The 20,571-nt window shown below is 38.1% G+C and overlaps 1 protein-coding gene across 2 annotated transcripts in view; it reads right to left on the bottom strand.

Moving 5' to 3' along the window:
• Positions 1-20,571, bottom strand: part of AK3 (adenylate kinase 3) — a 274,466-nt gene that overhangs the window by 11,519 nt on the left and 242,376 nt on the right. Inside the window, exon 2 of one of the 2 annotated variants that reach the window (XM_065908182.1) lies at positions 9,804-10,019. In XM_065908182.1, coding sequence (XP_065764254.1) covers positions 9,804-9,954 — 151 coding nt within the window. In that variant the 5' untranslated portion in view covers positions 9,955-10,019. Of the gene's footprint in view, positions 1-9,803; positions 10,115-20,571 lie in introns of those variants that run through there. The other variant, XM_065908181.1, reaches the window with a different exon arrangement.

Here is a 20,571-nt window from a genome sequence, read left to right as displayed (position 1 = left end):
ACTTTAAAATATTACCTACAATTATATGTTATGCTTATGCACCAGTATTTTAATTTTCTCATCATCTGTTAGCAAATTATTTACATACATACAGAATTTGTAATGCCACTGTAATAATCTGTGCACTTACAATTTTGTGTTTGTTCACTTAACCATCATTTTGTAGATACTTTTCAGTGATTTTATATAGTCATTCAGTCATTTTTGGAAAATATATCTATATTTGATAAAAAATACACTCTATCATGGCAGTATGTACTGTTGGACATTTAAATTTTTAAATTAGTCTTGATTTTTCCCTACCACTTCTGCTTTTAAAGACTTAACATTCTTTTTCCTTTTTCTTTTTTTTGGGGGGGCGGGGGGGCTTGAGTTATTTCTGATGGATAAATTCTCAGGAATCAGAGATTAAAGAGTCAATGCTTATGACTATTTTCATAATTCTCGGTATGAACTGACTTCAGAAAAGATCCTAAATTGTCAAATTCATGAAACTTCCGATTTCTAAGCACATTAACATGGAAACTGGCTGCTGTTTGACAGGTACACCGCTTAGATTTACAAACAACATCTGGAATTGGCCTGAGAGCACCCTGGACTCACTAAAACACCCTACTGCAAAGGTCCACATACTTAACATGTGTGCACCACAATGAGACATCACTTCACATTCACCAGGATGGCTGTAATCAAAAAGGCGTAACGGGTGTTGGCAAGAATGTTGAGAAATTGAAACCCTCATATATTGCTGGTGTGCAACATCTCTGTTGTCAGGCTTTTGACCACCGCGCTGGGGGACATAAAGCTCAAACTCACCAAGAGTACTAAGGAAAATCACAATTCTCCAGGACTGAGTCCCTAACACTGATGTAGGCAACTTAGGAAACAGTCTGGCAGTTTTTCAAGAGCTTAAACAGAGTTACCATTTGAGGGCAGCAATTCAACTCTTAGGTACATTTTCTCAAAAGAAATAAAAACATTAGCTCACAGAAAAACTTATATATGAATGTCCATAGCAACATTATTCACAATAGCCAAAAACTGAAAACAACCCAAATGTTCATCAAGTGACAAGTGGGTAAATAAAATGTGGAATATACATACAAAATTCTATTATTTAGCCATTAAAAAGAAGTACTGATACATGTTACATAGTGTATGAATTTTGAAAACAAGCTAAGTGGAAGAAGTCAGACACAAAAGACCACATCTTACAATACTCCATTTATATGAAATGCTCAGAGTAGGCAAGTCTAGAGAGACAGAAGAAAAATCAGTGGTTGTCCAGGGCTGGTAATATTAGGGGAAAATGGAAAATGACTGCTAATGGGAACAGGGTGTCTTCTAGGGGGTGATAAAAAAATGTTTTAAAATTGACTGTGGTGATGGTTACACAACTCTGAAAGTAACTAAAAAAAAAAAAAACATGATTCAGAAATACAGACCAATGGAACAAGACAGAAAGCCCAGAAATAAACCCATACACCTAAGGGTACTTTATTTTTGACAAAGGAGGCAAGAATGAGGCAAGAATGGGGCAAAGACAGCCTCTTCAATAAATGGTGCTGGGAAAACTGGACAGCTACATGTAAAAGAATGACATCAGAACACTTCCTAGCATCATACACAAAGATAAGCTCAAAATGGATTAAAGACCTAAATGTAAGGACCAGAAACTATAAAACTCTTAGAGGAAAACAGAGGCAGAACACTCAATGACATAAATCAAAGCAAGATCCTGTATGACTCACTTCCTAGAGTAACAGAAATAAAAACAAAAGTAAACAAGTGGGACCTGATTAAACTTAAAAGCTTTTGCATAGCAAAGGAAACTATAAGCAATGTGAAAAGATAACCCTCAGAATGGGAGAAAATAATAGCAAATGAAACAACTGACTAAGGATTAATTTCCAAAATATACAAGCAGCTCATAAAACTCAATGCCAGAAAAACAAACAACCCAATCAAAAAGTGGAAAAGACCTAAACAGACACTTCTCCAAAGAATATAGTTGGCTAACAAACACATGAAAAGATGCTCAACATCACTCATTATCAGAGAAATGCAAATCAAAACTACAACGAGATATTACCTCACACTGGTCAGAATGGCCATTATCAAAAAGTCTACAAACAATAAATGCTGGAGAGGGTGTGGGGAAAAGGGAATGCTCTTGCACTGTTGGTGGGGATGTAAATTGATACAGCCACTATGGAAGACGATATAGTCCTTTAAAAACTAGGAATAAAACCACCATATGACCCAGCAATCTCACTCCTAGGCATATACCCTGAGGAAACCAGGGTTGAAAAAGACACATGTATCCCATTGTTCATTGCAGCACTATTTATAATAGCTACAACATGGAAGGAACCTAAATGCCCATCAACAGATGAAGGGATAAAGAACTTGTAGTACATATACACAATGGAATATTACTCAGCCATAAAAAGGAACACATTTGAGTCAGTTCTGATGAGGTGGATGAACCTAGAACCTATTATACAGAGTGAGGCGAGTCAGAAAGAGAAAGATAAATATTGTATTCTAACACACATATATACAGAATCTAGAAGAATGGTACTGAAGAATTTATTTACAGGGCAGCAATGGAGAAACAGACATAGAGAATAGACTTATGGACATGGGGAGAGGGGAGGAGAGGGTGAGATGTATGGAAAGAGTAACATGGAGACTTATATTACCATATGTAAAATAGATAGCCAATGGGAATTTGCTGTATGGCTCAGGGAACTCAAACAGGGGCTCTATATCAACCTAGAGGGGTGGGATGGGGAGGGAGATGGGAGGAAGGTCCTATGGAAGGGGATATATGTATACCTATGGCTGATTCATGTTGAGTTTTGACAGAAAACAACAAAATTCTGTAAAGCAATTATCCTTCAACAACAACAAAAATAAATTAAAAAAAACCACACTGATTCATAACTTAAGAGTTAATTTTATGGTATGTAAATTATATCTTTAAAAAGATTTTTTTAAAAAAAGAAAGTAAAGATGAAAAATACCTGGTAAGCAAAACAAGAGAAAAAAAAAGCCACTCATATAACCTATATAGCTCACCACTATTTAGATAATTATCAAAACTGTTAACATTAAAACCTACAGACATGTTGTTTTGGGAATAGATAGTTCCACGCATAATCTAACAATCTTTTTCACTATCACTAACAACTTTCTATATCACTAAACACTTAACAATAGTTTTTAAAATCTGAAGTCTATAGTGCTTTCATTTAAAAGAAAAATAAAAATGACTCAACTCTCTATATAAAAATGTAAGCAGTTTGTTTATCACATTTCAGGTTTTCATTCCCTGTTAAAATTATGCAAGGACTCTTGTCCAGTATATTCTTTGGACAGTCAGCAAATTTTTATTCCCTTGAGTGCCTAGAATTTCATGTTGTATCTAAATAGACTCCTCATTAAAAAGACTATTTCTTTTTTGATTCCAAAAATTAACCAGTGTGTGAGCTTCCACACCTACAAAATCCAAAAGGTAGTTTAAAAGTAAATCATTCAAAACAAGCTAGTTTTCTACAAAGTTGTACACAAACAAAAATTGAAAAGGAAGGTTATAGGAAAATAGGAAGGATTAAAACCAGCTTTTGATTTTTAAGGATAATAATAATAAGTTCTAAAACACAGAAACATTAATCTGAGACATGATATTTGTATTATACAAAAAAAAATTGTTACTTCTATGTCTCCTTTTATCATCTGGTCATTCTTATAACACTCCTCAAGCCAACCACACCTCATACCTGAATGATCTAGAAACAACTTATGTTTGAGCATTTATGAAGTAAAGAAGAGGGCCTGACCAACCTGTAAATACAGTTCTCTTTTACATATGCCAAAAGAAGGGGCTAGATAGTTAATCTTGTTTCTGACAAAACTGCTTTTAGCTTTTTTATCATGTATATACATCTTTACTTTAAAAACATGTTGAAGCAAAACTAGAACAAGAGGGAAAGCACCAAATGATAGCTTTACACCCAATCAAGGGTGGAGGAAAAAAGACTTTTTCAAATAATAACGACTCTGAGTTAACCTAGTGGTTACCTCTGGCAGGGTGGGAAGATGTGATGGGTTGGCACATGTGGTGACCCCAAAGGTACTGGTTTTGTGTCTGATGGTGGGTAATATCCATGCAAGTATCAGTACTGCTTTTTATGGCTAAATAATAGAATTTTGTATGGATATTCCACATTTTGGTATTCATTTTATTCTTCTAACCATCATAGAAATCATAATACTTTCACGTATGTGGTACCTCACAAGAGTAATACTGAAAATCGAAAACATCCCTTGATAGTTGTCCTCCCTCCAACCATCACTCAAGCTGAATCCTCTTCAGTCCAGGTCTATATCTCTTCCTGCTTCAGGACGGAATATCAACTCAAGGCCCAAGTAGGTCTGGCCTCATCTTTCTCCTCTACTTACCTCCCACCATTTCCACACAACCCTCAAACCATAGCCCCAACAAGGAGTTGCACATACTTTAGGTTCTCTGAGTCTTTGCACAAGCCTCTTTCTCCTCTCTGTTATCTGATAAGCTCTTGCTCATCTTTCACGATACATTTTAAAAGGTCCTTCATGATAAGATGTCCCTTAACCTCTGAGGCAATCAAAAGTTCCTTCTCTGGACTTCCCTAATGTCACAGACTTATCTCTGTTGGAACACTTATCACACTGCTGAAATTACCTGTTCACATGTTGGTATGAACAGAAGTGTGCCCCTTCAAATCTGTATGTTGAAGCCCTGCCCGCTAATGTGGCTGTATTTAGAAATGGAGTCTTTAAGGAGGTAATTAAGGCTGAATGAAGTCATAAAGGGGGACTTTAATCCAGTATGACTGGTGTCCTTACACGAAGAGGAAGAGACATCAAGAATGTACACAACAGAGGAAAGCCCACATGAGCATCCAGTGAGGAGGAGGCCATTTGTATGCCAGCAAGAGAGGCCACACCAGAAAACCAACCCTGCTGGCACTTTGATCTTGAACTCCTAGCTTCCAGAACTATGAGAAAATAAACTATTGTTTAAGCTACCTGGTCTGTGCTATTCTATATGGCAGCCCAAGCAGACTAATGACCATCTGCCTACCCATGTTCTGACTTGAGCACCTCCAGTGAAATATATTTGTCTCTGTTGTGGCCAGTACTCAGCTTGATAAATCCATAGACGAATAACTGGATGGACAGATGAAGAGATGAGCTGCCTGGATTATCCTGGATTCTAGCCATGGAATTTTAAAAAGGCCTACTTTACTTTGTTAGAAAAAAAGAAATGGAGCAATCCTCATGGAAGGTAATATTGTTAAAGGTAGAAAACTGCATGTACAGTTTATTGTGATTTGTGTAAAAAAGAAAAAAAAAGGAAGAGATAAACAATGGATTGTATGTGCATGAAATATCTCTGAAAGAATCTTTTTACTAAATGTCCTTTTATATTTTTTGGAGTTCAAAACCAAGTAAAAGTATAGCCTATTACAAATAAAAAAATTTTCCATTACAAAAATAATTTGCTCTACTGTCAACACCATTCTGATGAGGCACATCTACGCTGTCTGGGTGTACAAACTAGAAGTTTTGTTAGACATACAGAAAGCTGGGAGCTGACAGACACTTTGAGGATTACCTACTGAGTTCTACTTTCCCAATTTACAAATGAGAACAAGTGAGATTCAAAAGGGGTTCATTTAGTCCAGGATTATGTTTTTGATAAGCACCAAGCAGCAGTTCAGTTTCTCAAACTTTGGACAATCACATGGCAACCGTACAATTTCTGCCATAGCAGATCCATCATTTACTATGTAATTTTCTTTAAAATGACTCAGTTTTTTTAGGAACAAAACTACCATATGACCCAGAAATCCCACTACTGAGCATATACCCTAAGAACACCATAATTCAAAACGACATATGTACCCAAATGTTCACTGCAGCACTATTTACAATGGCTAGGACATGGAAGCAACCTAGATGTCCATTGACAGATGAATGGATAAAGTAGATGTGGGGCATACATACAATGGAATATTACTTAGCCATAAAAAGGAATACATTTGAGTCAGTTCTAGTGAGGTGACTGAACCTAGAGCCTGTTACACAGAATGAAGTTAGAAAGAGAAAAACAAAGATCATACATTAGCACACATATATATATGGAATCTAGAAAAATGGTACTGACGAACCTACTTGAAGGGCAGGAATAGAGACACAAACAGAGAATTTGGACACAGTGGAAAGAAGATGGTAGGACAAGTTGAGATAGTAGGGTCGAAACATATACATTACCATATGTAAAACAGATACCCAGTGGAAATTTGCTATATAATGCACGGTCTTATAGCTCAGTTGGTAAAGAATCTGCCTGCAATGCAGGAGACCCGAGTTTGATTCCTGGGCCAGGAAGATCCATTTCCCGAGAGGAAATGGCAACCCACTCCAGTGTTCTTGCCTGGAGAATCCCATGGACAGAGAGGAGCCTGGCAGGCTACAGACCATGGGGTCGCAAGAGTCGAACACAACTTAGCAACTAAACCACCACCACGGGGTGCTCAACACAGTCCTGTGTGACAGTCTGGAGGGATGAGATGGGGTGGGGGGTAGGAGAGAGTTTCAAGAGGGAGGGGACATATGTATTGTTATGGCTGATTCAGATTGTTATATGGAAGAAGCCAACACACATTATAAAACAATTATCCTCCAATTAAAAATAAATTTAAAAAAATAATGGGAAAAGAGATTTTTTTTAAAAATGACTTTTAATAAGCTGTTTAATACTTTTAATTTAATACTGTTCAAGAAATTAAAGGGTTGGTGTGCTAGTTATCATTTTTTCAAATACAAGTTGAAATAAAAATTTTTATTGATTTTATTAATTTGAATTTTATTTTTCTTTTAGAGAAAACTTTTTGTCGACCTAAAATTATCTCATGAATCTCAATTTGGGAAATACTGCATAATGGGAAGAGTAATTTAATTGGCATACAAAAGACCTGGGTGTTCACACTTGTCTCCCGGTGATTGCTTTTTATTTTATTTTATTTTATTTTTGCTTTTTATTACTGAGCAAGTTCTTTAACCTCTCCTGAACTCTATTTCCTCATCTCTAAATGAGAGGGCTGGACTAATGACAAAGGGGCAGACACTCAAGTTTTCTGACTCCAGGGTTCAGTGGTGGTCTACAGTTACTCCAGGTTTGCTTCTGTCCATAGGTTGCCTTTTATTTCCAGGGTCTTTATCACATCTGCTGCGATGACTTTAAACTTTAGTTATAAAATACAGACATGGATTATAAATACAATATCATCGTGAAATGGTAGTTGGAAGGTAAACTGGCACCATCCTTCCTTAGCACTATTTGAACACAGTATTTATAGAAATTCCACAGTATGGAATTTATTTGAAGTAAGTAAGTAGAGATGCTGCCAAATATTCATGTACCAGCATAATCATAACAATATTAATTATAGCAAAGAATGGTTAACCACATAAGTGTATAATAATAGGAAAATGTTTCAATTAATAATTGTGCAATCTTGATGAAATTAAATATCATTTTAAACACTACTTAGTGGTGTGTGAATATAATCACAATAAGGTATCCAAGCAATCATTTAGACTATAACAATTTTTCAAACACATGCAAATACAATAGAGAAAAAAAGAGAAAAAACAGAATAGAAGAAAAAGCACCAAACAGTTAATTATAGTTGTGTCTGGATGGTAGAATTATAAAGGACTTTAATTTTCTTTATACTGTCATGTTTTTCTTACTTTATAATAAATATGTTTTTCTTAGCATCAAAAAAACATTAAACAGTATTTTTTAAATAAAAGATTACACCTCTCCTTTGATGCTGATCCTGTGTGAAATATCCAATCCGTTCACAAATATTTATTGACAATGCATTCTTAGAACTGAGATACAGACCATCTGTAGTAACAACCTCATGACACCTCCCTCAACTCCATCTTCTGCTTTTTTTGTTAAAGAACTGCCTGTAGAGACTCCAGAAAGAGCAGGTGTCTGAGGCAGACTGAACATCTTTCCCAGAGATCCTCTCCTGCCTCCCTCTAGTCTCTCTTTTCACGTTGTGGAATCAGGAAGAGGATGATGGGCTTGTCAAGGGATGTTATAGATAAAACAAAGAGGTTTGTTTCTTAATTTTAAAAGTTCAGTTAATTTGCTTTAAATTTAATTTTTTTAAGTTTTCTGTTTTCACAAGTTAACATATCTTTAACTCCACTGAAGGCAGTCTCTAACCATGCAGTTATGCCTCACTACTGAGTTATTTTTCGGAGATTCACTTTCAGATTCTTCACTCCCCTCCAGTTTGGATAATCTTACCCTAATGGGTTGCAGTACCAGGGACTATATATTGTTACCTAACGACATCAATACATAGCATGAAGAACACTTAGCAAGTGAGCCAAACAGTTTAATCTTCTGAAGCTTAATTAACTACAAAATACTTCATGATTTTTTTTTGAAGACCAATGTTAGAAGAGACAAATAAAACTAGTCATTCACCAGATTAGGTGATGAACCACAGAACTCCAAGAAACAAAAAACAGTGGGGTGATTCTTCTTTTCATTTAAATGTCACTGTCTTAAAACCAAGGAAAACTCACCAGAAAATAACCTACATGACCCATCAGTAGGGGATTAGTTAAATAAATCATAGCAGATCCAGCAAATAGACACCTACACAAACATTAAATAATGAAATGGATTTCTGTGTTTTCAGATGGAAAGATATACCAGATATAAGGTGAAAACACATTGGTCCAGAACACATTTTTAGTAGGATTATATATTGCATAAAACAAAGGATATGGATATATATGCTTGTACATAAATACAGATTTCTAAAAGGCAGCACATGACACTGCTCCCCTTTGAAGAATGAGACTGAGGTAGGGAATAAGAGGACTTTGCTTTTACTATTATGTACTTCCATCCAAAACTGTTTCCAATTCTTTTTTAACCTGTGTAAGGGATTAGTTCTACTTTCTAAAAGGAGAGTAAAATGACTTTGTTTTGGAAAATAAAGGTCAACGCTTTTGAGAGAAAAAAAAAAACAACTCACCTTGCTGTTGACTTTTTGAAAACAGCTTTCTTAAGACAGAATTTACATAAGATAAAGTGCACCCATTGTACAGTGTACAGTTTGTTGACTAGATTTTGTGCTGAGTTATAAGAATTTATTTGGAATGAGAAACAAAACAATCTTTCAGATAACAAGGCACAAGAATAGCTTTCGTGTCTAAAGATCTAAGCCAATTTTGCGACAGCAATGAGGGTAAATAATACTCGGTCATCAAGTTATGGGGGAAAGGTCAGACCCAGAAAGTTCCATAGGGTTTAACAAACAAAAAGTAAAAAAAAAAGCAAGAGCCAACAGTTCTCCAAGCGCAAAGACACAAGGAAAATAAGCCATACACAGCTCGGTGGACCCTTAGGAGCAGCTGCGACTGGGGCTGGACAAACTTCTCAAAACCATGTGGTTTCCTTTCTTCTTTGAACTTCGAACTTGTCCTATGCCTTCCCTCAGTAACCCGCCTGAAGCTGTGCGCTGAGGTCAGAGGTTTCGGGGAGCAGTCGCTCAGCAGTCCGAGGACTCCGCACTGGGCGGCAACTGGGAAAGACTGCGCCCGCACCCCTGAACCTGCATTCGCCGGACCCACTTCCCGCGCCCCGGCCCCTCCGCCCACAGAGCGCCACCCGGTGACAGCGCGCGGCCACCCCTCCCGCCCGGGCTCCCAACCTGTGCCCCGAAGCATATTATCTCTGAGCAGGTCCCCGCTGGAGAGGTGCTTCAGCTCGAAGTGTTTGATGATGCGCGAGGACACGGTGCCCTTGCCAGAGCCTGGCGCCCCCATGATCGCTGCGCGCAGTAGCCGCGCAGACGCTCCCATGGCCGCAGAGAGAGGCCGGGCCCGCGCGCACAGTGGAGCTTCGGCCTGACTCGGCTCGTAACTGCTCTCAGCCACTTCGCGGTCCCGGCCGGCCGGCTGGCTGCGCGGTGAGCAGGGGGCGGCCTCGTAGCCCAGGCGTTCCCGGAAGTGAGGAGACAGCCACTGGCCCGCGCCCAGCCGCTGCAGCGCCCGCCCCCGGCGACCCGCGCACCCAGGCTCCTGGCCCCACCCCGCCCCGCCCCCTCCACGCAAGCCGCGCCCCCTGGGCGCTCCCGCGGCGACCCCTGCGAGCGCCACGACTTCCCCGCGCGACCTGCAGCCCTCGGCGCCTCGTCCCCATCCGCCCACTCCCCTCCGTACCGCCTTTGTTTTTCTCGCCTCCAGGGACCCTCCGCGGTGACCGCCGAATGTCCGCCACTTCCCTCAGGTCCGCACCTCACACCTGTCAGGGCCCCGCCCTGTCCTGCCCAGTCCCCTCAGGACAGATCTCGCCCGGTTCCTCGACACTTGGCCACTCCTGCCGCGCCCCCTCCTGACCTCTGACCGCCGCTTCGCGCCTCTGGGTTACAGGATATCACCCTTCCCCCCAACCCTCCTTCAGCCCTTCACCGCTCCTGCACTCCAGGCCCTATCTTGCACAGTCCCAGAGGAGTGACCGCGCTCGCTCTGCGCTTCCCCAGACCCCGGCGCGCTCCTCTCCGCGTCCCCCACTTGCTGCCCCCTCACCCTTGCCCCTCGGTCCCCAGGGTTAACAGAGGTCCCCCCTCTCCTCCTCCTAAACCCGCAATCCCTTCCACTCCCTTCCCTGCTGCTGAGACTCTTCCTCCTCCCTAGCTTTCTAATGGCGGTTTTTGAGGTACGTTTATCTGAGTAGTCACATTGAACCCAAAGGGTTCTTTCTCCTCCTCATTTCACAGAAGAGGAATCCCAGTCGAAATTGAGCACAGGGTTCTAAGTCACAAGTCTCTGGAGGGGTGTCTCTTACTTCCCAGGATCAAACTTTCAGATTCAAAAGTAACTGTTGCTTTTTACTCGGCAGAGCCTAAAAATACTGACTCCTCCTCAGGTTCTATTGTTTGCCTTTGGCCCGCCCAAGCGTATTGTCTCAGTTATTGATTCCATAAATATTTATTCAGTTAAATTCCCACTCCTGCAGTTGAAAGTCTAGTGGTGGAGGCAGATAAATGTGCAAAGTAATTTAAGATAAGTACTATGAACAAAATAGGGGGCTTCCCAGGCGGCTCAGATGGTAAAGAATCTTCCTGCAATGCGGGAGCCCTGGGTTCGATCCCTAGGTGGGGAAGATATCCTGAAGAAGGAAATGGCAACCCACTCCAGTATTCTTGCCTGGGAAATCCCATGGACATAGGAGCCTGACGGGCTACAGTCCATAGGGTTGCACAGAGTCGGACAGGACTGAACAACTAAAACACAAACCTGAACAAAATAAAATAGAGTGTGTGGAGGAAGGCTGTTTTATATCCAGTGGTCAGTCAAGCTTTGAAGAAATGTCATTTATTTGCTCTGAGTACTGAATGGGAAGGTGGAGGAAGAGAGACAAAGTCAGCGAGAAAAGGCCCTAAAATGGCATTTTTTTCATGTTCCAGGAATAGAAACACAAGACAAAAAGACCTATTTCCTCTGTAAAATGGGCATGGAAGATTAGTTTGGAGTTGTTCAAATTATGGGTATAAAGTACAATGCCAGTCACAGGGTAAGTGTTAAATGTTACATTAGTGTCATCCATTATTGTTATCAATTTTTGTGGAAAGTCACTATGCTAAGGCCGAGAGAAGGTTCTGTGAAAATAAACAGTGCCATCCTTCACAGAAATTGCCAAATGAGTGACCCCAAACTGCTTTTGATTTAAAAGATAGAAACTATGTCAGAGAGAGATGGTAAGAGAAAGCTTGCTCCCCAGTGAATCTGAGCTGGGAGAATGGGTGGGAGAATTCAATATGTAGACAGCTGTGTACATAGAAAGAAATTTAGTAGCTCATATTTCTTACTAAGAAAGCAAGAATGAAAATAAAAGAATTAAATATTCAACTCATGTAATTAGAAAAAAATCAAAATAATTCATTGAAAGGATTAGATAAAGAATGCAAATAAAAGGATCAGAAAACTTAAGAACAGAACTAACAAAAAAAAATGAAAAGGTTTGGACAAGTACAAGTTACAGAACACTAGAGAACTAGGTGCATAGAGAGTCCTTCTGATCTCCAAAGCTGGGAACATTTGAGGGTTTATATGCAAAATAGACCTCAAAGAAAATCCTGGGGTTATTTAACATAGAAAGAAAACAAACAAAATAGCTGAGGAACTATCCTATCAGTGGGGAGGAAAAGCTGAGTGCTGTGTTCACATCACCAGGACCCACAAAACGCCAACTAACTGCAACTTTGCAAAAGTTTGTTGATTACAAATGAGGAATGAATAAGTAACTGTCAAACTGAGAAATCTCCTGGCATCTGGGCTTAGCACAGTCATTTGTCCATGGGCGCACACATTTGTATGGGTTGGTTCTTCTCCCTTGAACTTACCCCAGTAGTAAAAACACTGAGCTCAAATAATACATTAAGACACCCAAGAAAATCAAAAAGAGATTTAAGAAGTGCTTGTATGTCAGGGCTTGCTCTCTAGGATTCCTGAAGAGGCCAGATCTGAAGAAGTTTGAGAGAAGGCTATGTGGACAGAAGCCCAGCAATCTGAGTGGGTTCAGCCATTCCAGCTGAGCTGCTAGTTGTAGCCACAGGATTGAACCTGTGGGTAGGTGGATTAGAGAGTAGAAGAAGATTTTCTCCCTGAGCTACTAGAAAAGTAGAACTGTCATTAACTGAGTTTGGAAAGACTATAGGAGAAACAGGTTTGAGGAAAAGATTAATGCTGTTTTGGGTAAGTAAATTTGGAGATGCCTTTGGGACATCTACAGAAATTGATAAGGTAGCAGTTAGATGTACAAATTTTGAGTGCATAATAGAGGTCCAGGCTGGAGGTATAAAACTGGGGAATTGTTGATACATTTAAATCCATGAGCCAGTACAAAGTCACTTAGGGGATGGGTTTAGATGAGAGGAGAAGAGGTTTGAAATCTGAGTTTTAGGGTTCTCCAGCATTTAGGGGATGAGAAGGAAACAGTGAAGGAGACCGAGGGGAACAGCAAGTTAATTAGGAAGCAAACAGGTGTGTGCGGTATCTTGGAAGTTGATGGAATGTGTTTCAAGGAGTGACAGCCATAAAAAAGAACAAAATTGATTCATTGGTAGAGGCCTGGGTGGACCTAGAGACTGCCATACAGACTGAAGTAAGTCAGAAAGAGAAAAACAAATGCTCCATATATTAAGGCATATATGTGGTATCTGAAAAATTTGGTATAGACAATCTTATTTACAAAGCAGAAACAGAGACACAGAGGTAGAGAACAACAGCATAGATACCAAGAGAGAAAGAGAGGAATGAGATGAAATGGGAGATTGGAATTGACATGTATACACTATTGATATTACGTATAAAATAGATGACTAATGAGAACATACTGTATAGCACAGGGATCTACTTAATGGTCTGTAGTGACCTAAATGGGAAGGAAATCCAAAAAAGAGGGAATATATATATATACACACACACACACACACACACACATATTTATATATATGTATACACATAGCTGATTCATTTTGCTGTACAGTGGAAACTAATAAAATATTGTAAAGCAACTATAATAAAAAATTTTTTTTAAAAAGGAGGGAGAGATTAAGTGAATCAGATTCTGTTGATAGAACTGAGTACCACCTGAAATTATTTCTAACTGTAAAAAAAAAAGAAAGATTATTTTTCATTTGCAATGCATCAGTAAAAATATCAAAGGATAGTTTTGCCCAAAATCCCATAGCTAATCAATGACTGAATTAGTAATTTCAAAAAATGCTGGATGAAATATAGAAAATGCTTTCTCTGAGAGGGAACTTCTGAGAATAGAATTCAAACTAACAAGGATGTTAGAGGAAAAAGGAAGAGAAAATCTAGGCAAGAGTAGAAGAGAACAGAGGAAGCAGAAGTCAGAAAATACAAGGCAATATTTTTTAACACTGCAAAAGCAACAGAAGAGGGAGGCTCAGCACTAAGACAGTTTTATTATAACATTCATTCAAAAGCATAAATAAGCAAGAATATATGAGAAAACCCTGAAAAGGAAGAAAATGAGAGTCGAGCCTTAACAGTTATTAAAACATTATGAAACCTGTATAGTAATAGTAAACATGAATACATAGATCAGTAAAACAGAATTAAAAATCCAAAAATAAACCTAAATGCATCTGGAAGCTTAATATGTAATAAAGGTGGCATCTCAAATCTTGGAGAAAAAGATCTTCAGGACTTCCCTGGTGGTCCAGTGGTTAAGAATTTGCCTTCCAATGCAGGGAGTAAGGATTTGATCCCTGGTCAGGGAACTAAGATCCCAGATGCCTCATGGCCAGAAAAAAAACCCAAAACATAAAAGCAACTTTGTAACAAATTCAATAAAGACTATGGTACATACCAAAAAATCTTTAAAAAAAAAAAGAAAAAGATCTTCTTCATAAATAGTGTGAGGATGAATAGATAGCCAGTGGGAAAAATACAAACCTATCTCTTTCTTCATCAAGATAAATTCCAAACAGATTGAAGATTTACAATTTTTTAAAGAAATAAAACTATATTAATACTAGTAGAAAGTATGAGTGAACTTCTGTATAATCAAGGAGTTGGGGACTTTTTTTTTCATTTATTTTTACCTGAAGGATAATTGCTTTACAGTATTATTATTATGTTGGTTTCTGCCAGACATCAACATGCATCAGCCATAGGTTTACCCATGTCACCTCCCACTTGAACAGCCTTCCCACCTCCCTCCCCATCCCACTTCTCTAGGTCGTTACTGAGCTGTGGTTTGAGTTCCCTGAGCCATACAGCAAATTCCCATTGGCTATCTATTTTACACATGGTAATGTATGTTTCCATGTTACTCTAACTGACCATATCTGGAGGCAATAAAGAAAATGACTGAAATTTGGTCTGTACAAAACAACAGTGTAGCAAAATACATCATAAGCAAGATAAAAAAGACAAATTGCAAACCAGGAAAAATATTTTCAACTTACAGACAAAGGAATAATGTCCAGTGGTGTGTTCTGGAGGGGAGGGCTAGGAGCCCTGACTCGTGGCATTTGCCCATGGCATAAATACTTCCACCATAGCAGATTTTTAAGTTGCCAAGATGACATCAGCTGTACCAACATGATGTCAACTGACTAACCAAATTCCTGAAAATTAAACCATCTGCACTTATAAGGCAACATCCATCAGCTCCTGCATGCCATTGTAAATATCCCTACTACAGAAAGGATTTCAACAAATAGAGAAAAGAAAAACCACTCTATGGAAAATAGGCAAGTGATATAAACACACAGTACTCACACACACAAACACAAAGAAATGAAAATAAAAGTTCTATTTAACAGCTCTTAAACGAGCCATATGAAAAGATGTTTAATCATACATGTGATAAAGGAAATGCGAATTAAAACTACAGTGGAATACTATTTCTCAACTATCAGATCAGCAAAAATCTAAGTTTGGCAATGTAATGTGTTGACAAGGTAGTGAGGAAACAGGCATTCATATTTTGTGGGAATTCAAAAATGGTACAATCCATGGAGAGAGAAATTTGGCAGTCTTTAGCAAAATTTCATATATGTGCACTTGTCAATCCAAAAATTCCACATCTAGGAATCTAACCTAAAGATACACTGGCATGGGACTTCCCTGATAACCCAGTGATAAAGAATCTGGCTTGCAGTGCAGGGACTTGGTTTTGATTCCTGGTCAGGGAACTAAGATCCCACATGCCGTGGAGCAACTAAGTCTGAACACCTCAACAGGCATAGCCTGTATGCTGAAACTAGAAAGTCCATACACTGCGTCAAAAGATCCTGAGTGACACAACGAAGATTACATCCGGCAACTAAGGCCAGACGAAACCAAATAAAAGAAAAGCTCTGGTTCTAGGAGCCTATTTAGAGTCTCATAAATATATATATTTTTAAGATACACTGACTTTAATACAAAAAGATATATACATAGAGTTGTTCAGTGAACACTATTTGTTTAGCAAAAGAGTGGAAACAATCCCAGTGTCCATCAGAATGGTCAAATAGACAAGGATCTGCTCACATACTGGAATACTGCTGCTTCTGCTGCTGCTGCTAAGTCACTTCAGTCGTGTCCAACTCTGTGCAACCCCATAGATGGCAGCCCACCAGGCTCCCCTGTCCCTGGGATTCTCCAGGCAAGAACACTGAAGTGGGTTGCCGTTTCCTTCTCCAATGCATGAAAGTGAAAAGTGAAAGTGAAATCTCTCAGTCGTGTCTGACTCCTAGCGACCCCATGGACTGGAATACTACACAGCCGTAAAAACATATGAGAAATATTCCACAGGGCTATGGCATGATTGCTAGTGAAAAATGAACAAGGAGGCAAAGCAGAACCATTTAACAGGGTGGGGGCGGGAGTGGAAGGGATATGAATGTATCTTTATGTTTTAGAAAAATAGGATAAAATAAAAATAAAATTTTTTTTTAAAATTAAAGTTTTTGTGTTATTTAAACAAACGAGGACTGATTACCTCCAGGAAAAGGAAGGAATGGAACAGAAGGACAGGGAAGCATGTCAAATCTCTCTTTGTAATTTGATTTATACAAATGACTTTGCTAAGCATGTAACAAGGTCTAATTTTTTTTTAATGTTTCCAAAAGCAAGTCTTAAAAGTCAAAAGCAAAATGAAACAAATGAACTTGGTTGTGTAATGACCTGGTTCTGTCTATTTTTATAAATTGCTGCTGCTCTTTGAACAGCTTGTAGAAATCGGAGTTGTTTCCTTTGCTACTGAGGTAACGCATGTTCTGAAGTTTTGCTTTGGAATTTTCCATACCATCTCACATATCTCGCTTTGGCATTCCTGCCAGGCAACAAATACCGTAACCATGGCTGTGGAACATACTTCCTCACCAATTTTGTTCTAGCCTGAGGCATTGTTTGTAATTTGAGACAAAACTATCAGAGCACTGAGGAGACGCTATTATTCCCCTAATAATGCCTCATCAGTTGTGTCCATCCAGACATTTCTGTCCCAGGACCCAGGGGTAGGACAGTAATATACCCATCAGGGTAATCCTCCTCTCTGAAATTCAAGAGTTTTTTGGGTCACAGGATTTGGTATTGCACTAAAGTTAAATTTGACTCTCATAAACTGACCTTGAGCAAAATAATTAACATCTCTACTTCAGTCACCTCTTTTATGAAATAGGGGGAGGGTGATAGCATGGGGTGGCTGTGAAATTTAAATAGGATCCCGTGTGTAAAATGCCAGGCATATGCTGCGTGCTGCTTCTCTTCCCCTTGCTCTGCTTCCCCCCTCTTTTCTTTCCAACCTTCTTTTCATGAAGTCTTCCCTCTACCCACTTTCTCTATTGAATAAAATGAGTTAGACCAGGGAACTTTTAAGGGTCCTCTCAAACCCTGAGGTCCTTAGAAATATTGGTAAAGTGCAGTGCATTCAAATGGAGGCTTGGCCACTAGAATTTGAAATTCAAAGATAAATATAGTAGAAATGTGGGTGTAGAGGTCAATGATGATTTTAAGTGAAGAGACATTAGGGGTTAAAAGCACAGAGGAGTGGGCTTCTTGGTTAGTCTTAATAATATTATAAATTCTGCCAATTTGTCCAAGGAAGGAGAAATAGGGAAATGAGAGAAGGACAGAATGAAAGAAAAATTGGAAAGAAAGGAGGAGATTAAAATTTAAAAGTTAGATAACAAGTGTGGGTGAAAATATGGAAAACTTAAAGTTTTCATTCACTGTCAGTAGAAATGTAAAATGAGACATTCACTTTGGAATTATGACTGACAGTTTCTCAAACAAATGTAGTTATCATATAACCCAATTTCACTCCTAGATATACACTCAAGAAAATGGAAAACATAGGTCCACACAAAAACTTGTACATGAATGTTCATAGCAGCATTGTTCATAATAGCGAAAAGGTGGAAACAACTCATATGTCTGTCAATAGAGGAATGGATAAATGAAATTAATATATTCATATAAGGAAATTTTATTTGGGCACAAAAAGGAGTAAAGTACCAATACATGCTATAACATAGATGAAACTTGAAAACATTATGCTAAATGAAAGAAGTCACATGTTATGTAATTCTATTCATATGTAAGTCTAGAATAGGGAAATCTATAGAAACAAACAGTAGATTAATGGTTATTTGGGGCTGGGGAATATTGAGAATAAGGAGGATAGGGTGGTAATGACTAAAAGGTACAGAGTTTCTTTTTGAGGTATGAAAATATTATAGAGTGGACTGTAGTGATGATTGTACACATTTGTGACTCTCCTAAAAACCACTGAATAGTATACTTTAAATGAGTGAATTATGTGATGTGTGAAATATATCTCAATAAAGCCATTTTAAAAATCAATCAATACAATTCACCATATTAACAGATTGTTAAGAAAAAAACATGATTATCTTAAAAGATGTAAAAAATCATTTTATAAAATTCAATACCCATTTATGATTAAAAGCTCAGAAAACTAAGAATAGATGGAAACCACTGCAATTTGATAAAATGCATCTGTAAAAAACCTAAGTTAACCTCATATTAATAGTGAATATATTGCCTCAAATATGGGGGACAGACAGATATCAATTCTCACAGTATCTGTTTAACAGTGTGCTGGATGGAGGGCCTAGACTGTGCAGTAAAGCAGGGAAGATTGGGGAAAAAACTGTCTTATTCATAAGTGAGCATATATGTCGAAAGTCCTAAAGAATCTATTAAAAAGCAACTACAACTAATGAGTTCTAGATTCAAAGTCAGATAGAAAGTAAATGGGTATCTCTTCACACTGGAAACAGACAATTGCAAAACAAAGTTTTAAAGATGCCATTTGTAATAATGTAAAAAATATTTGGAGGTATCTAACAAATTGAATACAAGAACTTACTATTTTTCTAAGAACTCAGTATTGAAAGCTAGTCATTTCAGAGAGAAATAATAGAAGATCTAAATAAATGGAAAGAAATACTATGTTTATACGTCAAAACTATCAGTTTTGTTACAATCTCAGTTCTCTCCCAAATCATCTATAAATACAACATAGTCTCAATCACAATCTCAGCAGTATTTTTTTAATAAAAATTGACAAGCTGATTTTAAAATTTCTAGAAATAAAAGGAACCTAGATTAGCCAAAACAATTTTGAGAAAGAACAAAAGTGGAGACCTTTACTTGATTTCAAGACATACTATAAGACTGCAGTATTTAAGACAGTGTGGTGTTGATGTAAAAACAGGTATATGGATCAGTGGAACAGAATAGAGTCTAGAAGGAGAATCAAACATAGGGTCAATTAATTTTTGACAAAAGAGAAAAAGATAGTCTTTTTAACAATGTTGCTGGAATAATAGGATATCCATGTGGAAAAACGTAACCTCTTACCTCTTGCCATATGCCATAATTAACTCACAATGGATCCACAGACCTCCATGTAAAAGTTTAAAATGATAAAACTTCTATACAAAACTTCACAGAAAATCTTTGTGACTTTTGTTCAGGCATGCTTAGGCCACAAAAAGCATGAGCCATAAAAGAAAAACATTATAAATTGAAATTTACCAACATTAAAAACCTATACTCTTTGAAAAACCAATGTTTAGAGAATGTAAAGACAAAACATACACTGGGAGAAAATCTTTGAAAAAATATATATCTAATAAAAGGTTTGTAACTAGGATACATAAAAACCTCTTACTATTCAATAATAACAAAACACATAACCTGGTAACAAAACAGGCAAAAAAAAATTGGATAACTATTTCATCAAAGAAGATATATAATTAAAAAACAGGCACATGAAAAGATCCTTAATATCACTGCTCACCAGGAAAATGTAAAATAAATATAAAAAACTAGGAATAAAACTATCATATGACCCAGCAATCCCACAACTGGACATACATTCTGAGGAAACCAGAATTGAAAAAAGACACATGTACCCCAATGTTCACTGCAGCACTATTTAAAATAGCTAGGACATGGAAGCTACCTAGATGTCCATTGGCAGATGAATGGATAAGGAAGTTGTGGTACATATACGCAATGGAATATTACTGAGCCATTAAAAGGAACACATTTGAGTCAGATGTAATGAGGTGGATGAACCTAGAGCCTGGTACACAGAGTGGAGTAAGTCAGAAAGAGAAAAACAAATATCATCCATTAACACATATAACGGAATCTATAAAGATGATATTGACGATCTTACCTGCAGGGGAGCAAAGGAGACATGTAAAGAGAAGGCTTTTGAACTTAATGGGAAAAAGAGAGGGTGGGATGATTTGAGAGAGTAGCATTGAAACATATATGCTACCATATGTAAAATAGGTAACAAGTAAGAGTTTGCTGGATGACATAGGACACATAAAGTTGATGCTCTGTGACAGTCTGGAGGGATAAGGTGGGGAAGGAGGTGGGAAGAGGGTTCAGGATGGAGGGGACACATGT

This window comes from Muntiacus reevesi, chromosome 17, assembly GCF_963930625.1.
Source record: "Muntiacus reevesi chromosome 17, mMunRee1.1, whole genome shotgun sequence".
Taxonomy (NCBI): domain Eukaryota; kingdom Metazoa; phylum Chordata; class Mammalia; order Artiodactyla; family Cervidae; genus Muntiacus; species Muntiacus reevesi.
The sequence above is the reverse complement of the archived record's forward strand: the minus strand, read 5'-3'. Positions and strand labels throughout refer to the sequence as shown.